Source organism: Ostrea edulis, chromosome 2 (assembly GCF_947568905.1).
Source record: "Ostrea edulis chromosome 2, xbOstEdul1.1, whole genome shotgun sequence".
Taxonomy (NCBI): Eukaryota; Metazoa; Mollusca; class Bivalvia; order Ostreida; family Ostreidae; genus Ostrea; species Ostrea edulis.
In genome coordinates this window covers 18,522,437-18,534,850 of record NC_079165.1, presented here as the reverse complement: position 1 = coordinate 18,534,850, position 12,414 = coordinate 18,522,437, and the positions used below count along the sequence as shown (strand labels likewise).

At 35.7% G+C, this 12,414-nt stretch overlaps 1 protein-coding gene across 2 annotated transcripts in view; it reads right to left on the bottom strand.

Moving 5' to 3' along the window:
• Positions 1-12,414, bottom strand: part of LOC125679669 (argininosuccinate synthase-like) — a 14,864-nt gene extending 2,450 nt beyond the window's left edge. The window contains exons 1-12 of one of the 2 annotated variants that reach the window (XM_056156254.1): positions 12,295-12,414; positions 10,278-10,407; positions 10,080-10,148; positions 8,280-8,404; positions 7,974-8,094; positions 7,756-7,830; positions 4,377-4,447; positions 3,982-4,103; positions 2,496-2,580; positions 492-556; positions 222-295; positions 36-93 (exon numbers count right to left, since the gene is read on the bottom strand). In XM_056156254.1, the coding sequence (XP_056012229.1) occupies positions 36-93; positions 222-295; positions 492-556; positions 2,496-2,580; positions 3,982-4,103; positions 4,377-4,447; positions 7,756-7,830; positions 7,974-8,094; positions 8,280-8,404; positions 10,080-10,148; positions 10,278-10,388 (976 nt within the window). In that variant the 5' untranslated portion in view covers positions 10,389-10,407; positions 12,295-12,414. Of the gene's footprint in view, positions 1-35; positions 94-221; positions 296-491; positions 557-2,495; positions 2,581-3,981; positions 4,104-4,376; positions 4,448-7,755; positions 7,831-7,973; positions 8,095-8,279; positions 8,405-10,079; positions 10,149-10,277; positions 10,408-12,002; positions 12,099-12,294 lie in introns of those variants that run through there. The other variant, XM_056156256.1, reaches the window with a different exon arrangement.

Genomic DNA, 12,414 nt, shown 5'->3' with positions numbered 1-12,414 from the left:
AGCACTAATGTCATTTAAAGAATATAGACAGTCACCTTTATATACTTGTTCAGAAAAGGCCACATCGAGATTCCTTTTGATTTTCCGCACTTCCTGGAAGAAAGCGTCATTAAAACTTTAAAACTTTACTGCTGCAAATCTGCTGGACGAATATTTCAAACTTTGCTTGGTGTGGATTGAAACCATATTTGGAGGCTGATTCAACAACAAAATGTTTTTACCTTGTCAATGGTGAAGAGTTCAATGTCCAGGTGTGCCATTAATAAAATAGTTCCACCAGGCGTTTCATAAAGACCTAAATATCAGATGTCATAACGTTTTTTGTTTTGGTCAATAGCGCGGTTTCCAATAAATAAATACCATCAATTACTGTACAAAGTCATGTGTTCCTGTAGTTTTATCATCTCCATTTTCTCTTTTATCACAAAACTAGTTAATTTAAAACAGAGTGAAAACCAGGAATGACTTCAGAGCTGTGTATAATACGTTACCTCTGGACTTCATCCCAATGAATCTGTTTTCTACAATATCAATTCGTCCTATGGCGTGTTTCCCACTAGGAAATAAAGTACGACATTGTCTTAAAATGATCTGTGTAGGTCGGAAACTTGTTTTAGTGTATAATACATCTCAAAAGAAATTGTAATTTGTAAACGTGCATGACAATTCAAACTTCTTTTACAAACAATATCACAAAGGTGAAAGTAGAATTGAAAGAAATAACTGACATTTTCTGGCACAATCATATGCACGTTGTTTCTATCAATGAAAACTGCGTCCTGTTTTATGTGTGGGTCATACCTTTGTTAATTGATGTGATGGTGGGAGTTCATACTTTGTTAATTGATGTGATGGTGGGAGTTAATTGATGTGATGGTGGGAGTTAATTGATGTGATGGTGGGAGTTAATTGATGTGATGGTGGGAGTTTGTTAATTGATGTGATGGTGGGAGTTCATACTTTGTTAATTGATGTGATGGTGGGAGTTTGTTAATTGATGTGATGGTGGGAGTTTGTTAATTGATGTGATGGTGGGAGTTTGTTAATTGATGTGATGGTGGGAGTTTGTTAATTGATGTGATGGTGGGAGTTTGTTAATTGATGTGATGGTGGGAGTTCATGCCTTTGTTAATTGATGTGATGGTGGGAGTTTGTTAATTGATGTGATGGTGGGAGGTCATACTTTGTTAATTGATGTGATGGTGGGAGTTCATACTTTGTTAATTGATGTGATGGTGGGAGTTCATACTTTGTTAATTGATGTGATGGTGGGAGTTTGTTAATTGATGTGATGGTGGGAGGTCATACTTTGTTAATTGATGTGATGGTGGGAGTTCATACTTTGTTAATTGATGTGATGGTGGGAGTTTGTTAATTGATGTGATGGTGGGAGTTTGTTAATTGATGTGATGGTGGGAGTTTGTTAATTGATGTGATGGTGGGAGTTTGTTAATTGATGTGATGGTGGGAGTTTGTTAATTGATGTGATGGTGGGAGTTTGTTAATTGATGTGATGGTGGGAGTTTGTTAATTGATGTGATGGTGGGAGTTTGTTAATTGATGTGATGGTGGGAGTTCATTGATGTGATGGTGGGAGTTTGTTAATTGATGTGATGGTGGGAGTTTGTTAATTGATGTGATGGTGGGAGTTAATTGATGTGATGGTGGGAGGTCATACCTTTGTTAATTGATGTATTGGTAGGGGGTATGCGTGTAATATATACTATAAATGAGTTTGTGTTTTGCCTAAACAGTCTCACAAGATGCTGGGGAAAAACATGACAGTCTCGAGTCCTTTGTTTACAGCCATATGTGTCATCCTTGCTGTACAGGTTGTGTAACCAATATTACATTTTTACGACATTACTTCCTTTTCTTTCTCATGAACGCGTGTTCAGGTCAGCAATTATGAAACAGTTTAAAAGTGTCGGTATATGGGCCATCTTCTACATGAAAATGATCTCTAAGTAATCCTGGAACACACATGTTTATTGTTTATGTCTGTCACCGTGTGACGCCTACCCCAGTTCATTCATGTATACGTCTGTCACCACGTGACGCCTACCCCAGTTCATTCATGTTTATGTCTGTCACCACGTGACGCCTACCCCAGTTCATTCATGTTTATGTCTGTCACCGTGTGACGTCTACCCCAGTTCATTCATGTATATGTCTGTCACCGTGTGATGCCTACCCCAGTTCATTCATGTTTATGTCTGTCACCGTGTGATGCCTACCCCAGTTCATTCATGTATATGTCTGTCACCGTGTGATGCCTACCCCAGTTCATTCATGTTTATGTCTGTCACCGTGTGACGTCTACCCCAGTTCATTCATGTATATGTCTGTCACCGTGTGACGCCTACCCCAGTTCATTCATGTATATGTCTGTCACCACGTGACGCCTACCCCAGTTCATTCATGTTTATGTCTGTCACCACGTGACGCCTACCCCAGTTCATTCATGTATATGTCTGTCACCGTGTGATGCCTACCCCAGTTCATTCATGTATGAAAACATCTCAAGTGGGTCCTTCTTCTCTGTATTGTCTTCTAAATTCTTTATACGAACAGGCAGACCTGTAAAAGTGGACAGAGGGTAATCATTAAAAACAACACAAGGATACCAGAGAGAGATCCTATACTTTGTTACGTCATAATCATACTCTGTTAAGATCATACTGCGCATATCACATCATCATATATGTACTTAGTGCATTGTGATTATACTTAGTTATGCTATATTTATATTTAGTTATGCTATGATTATACTTAGTTATGCTATGATTATACTTAGTTATGCTATGATTATACTTAGTTATGCTATGATTATACTTAGTTATGCTATATTTATACTTAGCTATGCTATGATTATACTTAGTTATGTTATGATTATACTTAGTTATGCTATGATTATACTTAGTTATGCTATATTTATACTTAGCTATGCTATTATTATACTTAGTTATGCTATAATTATACTTAGTCATGCTATGATTATACTTAGTTATGCTATGATTATACTTAGTTATGCTATATTTATACTTAGCTATGCTATTATTATACTTAGCTATGCTATGATTATACTTAGTTATGCTATGATTATACTTAGTTATGCTATAATTATACTTAGTTATGCTATGATTATACTTAGTTATGCTATGATTATACTTAGTTATGTTTTGATTATACTTAGTTATGCTATGATTATACTTAGTTATGCTATGATTATACTTAGTTATGCTATGATATACTTAGTTATGCTATGATTATATTTAGTTATGCTATGATCGTACTTCATAATGCTAAGATCAAACTTCATTATGTTATGAAAGAAAGGTGTTACAAGGAATACACATGTCAAATATGAAAGCCCTAGCACTAAGCTATCAGAAGTTATGGCCAAGGTTAAAGTTTTTTAAAAATAGGTCAAATTTCAAGGTGAAGGCCATGAGGTCAAACATTTTGGTACCAAAAGAAAGATTTGATGTGAATTTGAGATGGCTGGTTGAGATGATAGAAAAGGAGGGCTTCGTCGAAGTTGAAGAATTTCGGACGGGACGCACACTCGTGTTTCACTACTGGGCGGGGCTAATGGTGATGCTGTTCTACAATACTGAACCACCATTCTCCCTGAGGTACTGATATACTTTTGTTACACCTGAGTTTTATGTTTTGTTGATGTGCCTGTGTAGAACACGCCTTTTACACCCCAACACTTTTTTTTAAATTAAAGCTATTTTGTTTTGGTATGTTTATATATCATTGTATAATGCCTTGTTTAGTATTCCTTTAAGAATGTATATATGCATTTGTGTTCTTCCTTTGTTATATAATCATTCTAAAACCTCTCTAATTTCAAAGGAATTAACCATGTGACCACTCCACTTCATATCCCTGTGAAGTTTTAAAATCATAATTTACTATATTTTGTTACTTGACTCGATTGCTTTGCAGAATTCTGATAACCTTTGGCAATACCTTTTTCAAAGAAGATGACAATTTTCTCAGCTTGTTCCGGTGCTTGTTCTGGGTCTACGGTCATCTGGAAAATCCCGGGAGGCGCATGTTCAGCGGGATCTTCCAAAACTCCTGACTCGTAACTGAAGAAATACCAACCATAAGTAATAAAATGATTTTAGTTTGAAGACTAATGCAGTGTAACAGAAAAGAAAAAAAATTATGGACCTTACCGGGATTCGAACCCGGCCCCCTGAATTTCAAGTCAGGTGCTCTATAAACGGAACTGTTTGGCAACCGGCTATCAAACATGCCTGACCACCATAGTAGGTAATGACCTTGATTTGACTACTTGAGTTGTTTAACATGCTGTAAATATAGTGCATGGAGGTATAACACTTCATGTTTAGATATACCTTATATGCATCAAATTGGCATCCATACTCCAAGGGGCTTTAGGGGTTACCGGTAAAGCAATACCATTTTCCTGAAACAATTCCAAAATTTTGTAAGAAAAAAAATAAAAAATAATAAAAAATGAAATCAGAGGCCCATGGGCCACATCGCTCACTTGAGTCACCTTGGCCCAGCTGTTGTGATTTCAAAGATTTTTTTGTTTTTCAGTCTTTATTCCCATGAAAAATTTCTTTTAGCAGGATTTACATGTATATTTAGTGCATTATGCCTGTGTAAAGTGACTAAAGTCAACTAAGTCATGACCACTGCCAAAATATGAATTACATACACAAAATGGATGTAAAGCGATACTGCAAATTCATAATTGTGATAAGTAATCCGTTATCTACAAATGTTCATAATTTGAAGGAAAATTATTACGTAGTCATTTAGTACTTTGTATCACATCAGGAAAACCCCCAATTATAAGTACCACAGTGGTTGTAAGAATATAACAACCAACAAAAATGTTTTCCAAATCACCATCTCGAGTTAAAACTTCAGTCAATGTTACAATGACTAATGCAGCTGGCATCTGTAAGAAACATCATTGAAGCCCACTGTATTCCGAATTTCCAGTATTTTTACTGTACTGACTCTCCATGCATATTTTTAGAGTTTATTCAGCAACTTATCGTAAAAAGCTACAATCCAAACAAAACAGAAAAGTAATTGATCACACAATCTCAAATAAAAGACTTCACATAATTTCGAAATATGACTGAAATTGGTTTCCGTACTTAGAAAAAACGTAATACTGACTATTATAATTACATTAATGGGCTTACATACTTTTACAATTAAAACGTGTCTACCATTCATGTGCTGCGATCACGTGTATGGCACGCCAAATTCACAAAAATGAGCTAAACATAGTTTCACAGTTGATAAACTAGGTTTATCGACTGTAAACTATAGTTTACGAACTGTAAACTATAGTTAACGATTCGTTAACTATAGTAACGATTCGTTAACTATAGTTTTCATCCGTAAAACTATATTTAACGGTTGTAAACTATAGTTTACAAATACTAATCCAAGTTTATTTGTCTTTAAATAAACATTAACAATAGATTTTGCTGATAAATACAGATTCACATTTGTAAACTATAATTTACATTCGTTAACTATAGTTCACAATTGTTAATCCTAGTTTCACAAATTGTTATACTATATTTATTAGATAAACTATGACTTGTAAACCGTAGTTTACAATCGTGAAACCGTATTTATCAGATAAACTATGTTTTGCAATCGCTAATGATTGTTTTCATTGTTAATTATAGTTTACGCTTGTGAAACATAGATTATCTGTTAACTATGGTGTACAGATGTGAAATGTAGATTAACGTCGTTAACTATAGTTTACGGTCCGTAAACTATAGTTTACAGTCGATAAACCTAGTTTATCAACTGTGAAACTATGTTTAGCTCATTTTTGTGAATCTGGCGCGCCATACACGTGTATCTGTACAACTAGGTCACATCAACTTTTAAAAGTAAACATGGTGAGACACAAATTATGTATCCTGCGACATGACATTATGCATTTCATACCAACTTCCGTGGGGCGACAACGTCACAAATAATTGCAAACGGCCTTGTATAACTTTTTGTGACATGACACGCAAACATAAACAAGACATTGTGGTAGGGGCTGTAGCGGTGATCGCTATTAAAGCATGGAAAAGAAACGTGACACAGTTCACTGGATTGTTTATACAACTGTACAAAAAATTATACTAAAGTGCTAAATCACAACAAACTGGTTGTGAATGAAAACATGTCCGGGGTATACGTGCATTCTCTGTCTCACTGACGCCATCGCAATTAGGTTCCCGCGGAAATGGTTACATGATTCAGGCTTTTACACACGTTCGATGCGGCCTCGACAGGGAGTATGACTCGGTCGTAATAACTAGACCATACCATCGTCACAACCCACGTGTTGTTGTTTCATGGACATATACACAATGTGAAATTCCATCCTTAAATAGTTCAGAAGATATTAAATAGGTTAAGTTTTCTTAAAAGTAGGTCAAACTCCAATGTTACATGGTCAAAGATGATGGTATGAAGTGAAAGGTCTTGCCATAAATTTGAAATGAAAGGTCTTGCCATAAGAAATTTATATGCAAAATATGAAAGTTCTACCTTAAATAGTTCAGGAAATATTGAATGGTCAAGGTTTTTTTCCCTCGGTAAAACTGCAAGGTCATGTTCATAAGGTCAAAGACCATGCTATCACGTGAAAGGTTTTGCCATAAAGAATCTATATACAACAGCCTAACCTTAAATAGTTCAAGAGATATTTAAAGAGGTTCGCACCTGACATTTGGAGTTTTGATTTCTACATTGAAGGAGAATTAGAAAATTAAAAAGAAAAACTGGGGTCGCAACGCTTTTTATTGAGCTATAGTGTTCTAAACATGACCTTTTTGGACTTAAAATTATTTTTCTGTTTGTGTCAACACAACATAAGCAACACAAATCAATCATTACATAAAATAGATACATAATCATGTCCTCTAACACTACAGATGAAAAAAGATATTAATACTAGTAAAGGAAATAAATAATGACCTTTTCGCACTTGATATACAAAAAACTTCATGATATCAAAATTGAGAGTGTAAAAAAACATATTAGGAGTAATGTCAATTTCTAAATTCTTTCATAATTTTCAAGGTCTGGTCTTCCAGTTTAAAATGCAACTGAAAAAAGTGGGGATTGGAGATCAAATTTTTGAATTATTGGCGAAAATACTGAATTTTTATACAAAATTTCGAGTAAATTAACATTGATCCTCTATTGTGGCCCTATTTTATGCCCAGGATTTTAACAAACTTGAATTTGCACTCTGTCAGAAAGCTTTTACGTAAATATTTACTTTTCTGGCCCAGTGGTTCTTGAGAAAAGGATTTTTAAACGACCCAACCCTATTTTTGCATTTTTTGATTATCTCCCCTTTGAAGGGCGCATAGCCTTTATTGAGCACACTTGATTCCCCTTTAATCAAGGATGCTTTGCATCAAATTTGACTGAAATTGGCCTAATGGCTCTAGAGAAGAAGATGAAAATGTGAAAGATTTACGAGCAGAGGGACGGAAAAAAGATGATCAGAAAAGCTCACTTGAGTTTTCAGCTCAGGTGAGCCAAAAAGCACAACCCCCAACCCCCTCCCAATACAACAGCTACAACCCCAAAAGAAAACTCCGTATCCATGCATGCCCTTTTAATCAGTTGCTGGTAATTAATATGAATTTTAAGGAGGGTGACCACGTCAGACGATTTTTCACTTAATCGCTATATAGGCCTACTGACGAAGTGCATTTGTACCTGTGCATATTTGAAAAGATCTGCCCGACCTTCAAAACGCTTGTAAAACTCGGGCAACCGCCATGGAGATATGACCTGCAAAATAAAGAAATAGAAACATGAGAAAGCGTTTCTTTTAAATAGATTTTTTTTTTTTACAGATTTTGTCTCGATGCTATAAACAAGACGATATCCCGCACAAATTGTTGGATCTTCGCCAAGTTAATATGCACATGTACCTTGATAGTTGGGTGCAATGCGTAAGCTCCCAGTTCAAATCTGATCTGATCATTGCCCTTGCCCGTCGCCCCATGGGCGACATACTGTGCCTTCTCATCTATAGCAACCTTGATCATTGCCCTGAAAGTATTGAAGTGAAATACCTCTTAGCCAAATTATTAAAATGGCTAATGATATCCACTCTGAGGTGCATGTATTATGAAGGTAAAACAGTATGTGAGGGTATTATGAAGTTTAATTGTGTATGTCCTAGTTCAATCTTCGAAAGAAAACAAGGAACAGTGTATGTACTGCCAGTAGTTTACCTGGCGATACAGGGCCGTCCCAGGGCGGTCCCCAACAGGTAGCGGTCCTCATATGTAGCGTTTGCCTGGATAGCTGGCCATATGAACTCCTCGACAAACTCCGTCCGGACATCAGGAATTACCATCTAAACACAAAAACAGTTGGGGAAGAATATCATATAAAAACAACAGCAACAACCAGCTGACGAATTATGATTCCCCTGCTCCGGTTTTTAGGGTCATCACGTCACATTGGCTTGAATCGTAAGATATTGTTACAGTGAATACGCATGCCAATTGTGTAGCCCGAATTCTATGTATTTGCAAACTTAAAACATTGTTGTGACGTCAGTTCTTTGTCTTGACAGTACTTTATTTTTCATACTGTACTGAACATAGTCCAGTATTATTAAGAGCAGGCCAATATTATGAGAAATACTGTTTTAAGTAGAACAATGTTTTAAGTAAGATACGAGACTCCGATGCTCTATCATGTCAGATACGGGACTGATAACTCACCGCTACGCGGCTCGTGCCAGTCCCGTATCTGACATAATAGACCACCTTCATCTTGTATCCCTTATGTATAAGTCAGGTTGAGGTTATCACATGGTTTCTGATTTATCTTGGGAAGAAAACATTATAAAAGTCTGGTATGCTAATAGACATGGTTAATGGTATCACATTCGATGTACAGTATTGTACAAAACAACCCCTCCCCCCCAAAAAAAAACCACGGATTCTTCAAAACTCACATTATACTACTGTAATTCAATAGCTTTAAACAATTTACATGTGCTTGGCAATGCATGTACATTTCCATAACTAGTTCTAAACAAAATGTACGTCTCCATGACTCTAGTTCTAACTAGCTGTCTTGAACGTTCAACTCCTCCATTATCGGCTTCAATTTGATTGTGTCGTGAAAACAAACCCCAACCTGGTTCTGGAGACATCCTTTATTTTTTAATTGGGTTTCAGTATGGGTTGCGCATTAGCTTATATTTTCATAGTACCTATACATTTTTTAAAATTTTCATAGTACCTATACATTTTTGACAGTGGGTTGTAAGGGAAATGTCACTGGATGGGTTTCCGTTGTAAACAACACCCTTTTCATATACATGTACTATCAATCTACTGTACCATACATCTCTACCATGGAACCATCAATTCTTAAGATACTTCGAGATTCTTTGTTTCATACCGATTTTAAGGCCATTCTTGGCACACTGATTTGACTACTGATTATTCCGTTTACCTGATCAGGATGTAGGGCTCACGGCGAGTGTGACCGGTCGATAGGCGATGCTTAATCCTCCTAGGCACCTGATCCCATCTGATATACATGTATATAGGAGTCCGTGTTTGCTCACCTTTCTATTTTGTATTGCTTATAGGAGTTATGCGATTGATCACTGTTCGTTATATTTGCCTTTCATGTACAAATAAGCATGGCTGTAAGTTTAGCCTATTCATGACTAAAAAAATTTAAAAAGTAAAACGTCGATCGTTTAAACAGATCTTAAACATTAGAACAAAATGCAAAAACCAAATGGAATGATATCAACATAATTAAAGTAGATATTTTTGATTGAGTTTTGTATTTTCTGAAGAACTATGCATTTTGTTTTCTTGTCAACTCCTGACGCCATCATCTCATGGCATGGGAACAGGAACAGTTTTTCAACTTTATTAATTTAAAAAAAAAAAAAGACGAATACTCAATGGACATATCCAGAAAAAATCCGGATTTTTTCCGGGTGTGGGGGGGGGGGGGGTGCACCATACTGTACATCCGCAGACTTAATTGTATAGTACCCTCTTTGCACCGAGCTTCATGGCTTTCTCTTTTGCGGCGTTGAAATCCTCATCCTGTCCTATGTTCGCCTGCAAATAAACAAAGTAACAAAATTATTTACATGTGTTTCATATAAAGCACAATGTCAGACAAATATTAGTATTTCTTCATATTCTAACATCTACACTGTGTACATATCCCCACAAAGAATAACCTACACAGAACGCAATGACGTCATATCCTTGTTCTATGAGCCAGACGAGAATGCAGGAGGTATCCAGTCCCCCGCTGTACGCCAGAACAACTCGTTTACTGCTAGACTCAGACATTGATTGATGCGTTGATTATCTGGAAAGTTCAATAACAATATTCGATTATTAAATCGATTATTACAGTGTACATATTACAGATTGGGGGGTGGGGGTGTCCGAGATAGCGCCATTACAATTCATAAAAATACCTTCATTGTAAATACTCTTTTCTTTATGGGTGGATAGATGTGTTTTTAGCAAGAAAAGTCGAATAAAATTTGTTAGGAATTCTCTAAAATTGGAAAAATAATACTTTAATAGTTTGATCATATTGAAAGTCCCAGTCCTCACAAAAGTATAGTAATATTGGCGCGATCATTATGTCAAAAAATTAAGCTGTACATAAATCGACAAATCTGGACTTCTCATTTTTTCTCTCAATAAAATAAACTTTCCTACTTTCTTCAAGTAACTTTGATTTATCCTAGAAAATGTGAATCCTACGTAGATAACTCATTTTCTAGAGATAAATTTTCACCATTGTATCTGAATTAAATGTAGGTAAATCATTCATCTATTGCTTACTAAAGGCAACAACCTTAGTTTTTAAGGCAAAAACCTGCATTTATTTTACAATACAGAAAACATAGCATGAATTGCAGCGTGTAATTGTTGTACAGATTCTGTTAAAATGACAGTATCCAAGACATGCAACAACAAATACAGGATTATTTTTTTTAAAGTATCAATTTCATCTGTACTAAGCAAGACGTGAACCGCTTTAGTAACATTGTGGTTAAACCATCATAATATGCTTTTGAAATCGGAAGGTAGGATCGGGAAAAACTTTAAGATAGGTCTACATTTAACGGCTGATTTAGGCAATACACCACGTCTAATCAGCCCAAGACATGTAACTGATATGGTCTCAAAAAGTATTACATTTTAAACCCATTCATTTAATTTCCTTGTTTGTATCACTGTTTTGATACTCAAATGATTATTCGGTATATATATTGGAGAATAATGGACGCGGCATTTCTTTGATGTCTGTAATAATAGTTGTAGAATTAGTTTTAGACGCCAGTTTTGGCAGCTATACTTTGTAAAAGCTTTGTGATATGTATCATTCATTACTAAACCAAGGTTTGTTTACTCTAACTTTCTAATTATTACCATTCGTGTTTTGAAAAAACTAATATACCACTTGAAATAGCAGTTCCCTTTAAATTACTACATTCATCTTTACATTTGATATCTCTGCGTGCAGCTCGGGGAGAGATGCTTTTGATTGAGGAGATGACACATATAAATACACACCTATTCTGTGTATCACATTAGAAATTTGAACAGGCTAAATGTTTACAAAGTCTCGTCAGTGGTCAAAGACAGGAAGCACCGAAATGTGTTAAAATACTTTCACAACATATGATCTCATTTAGTTCCCTCGGAGAACCTCTTACATACAATGTAAGCTAGGTAAACTCATACACAGGAAGATCACGTACACATGGAACATGAAGAGAAAATTACTACATTTTGTGCTTTTATCGATTCTGTTTCCTAGTAAATTCTGTGACATTCAGAACACAGAAAATCTTTATCCGAGTGAATGATTAACTCAATTCCAATAAAAACCTAAGTCACCGCCATATAGTGCATGTATATATATATATATATATATATACACACATTTTACTTTTCCGTTGCTGATTAGTTTTTCCTCCATAAGTGTTTCCGCAACGCTTGCACATAAATGACATACGTTAATTGTCACTCTCTTATATAATCCCATGGTCCTTGTACTAGAGAGTGCAGAAGTGACATGAATTCCATCGCTTAGCGACGAAAGTGGGCTATATTACGTAACATGAGAATGCTCTTATTAATAAAATTTGTGATGTAAAATTTCTTGCAACCTCCGTTCCCCATAAAACTGTTTATGCTGTTTATGCTTTCCAATATATATGTACAACTTACTTACATGCGAATATCGTTTATTTCTCACAGGCGTCGGGTAATTTACAAGATTGTATGTTGCGCGAGGTGCACCCACAGGGAGCAGGTATACAGCCACGTCAGTGGAAACATGATGTGACATTTC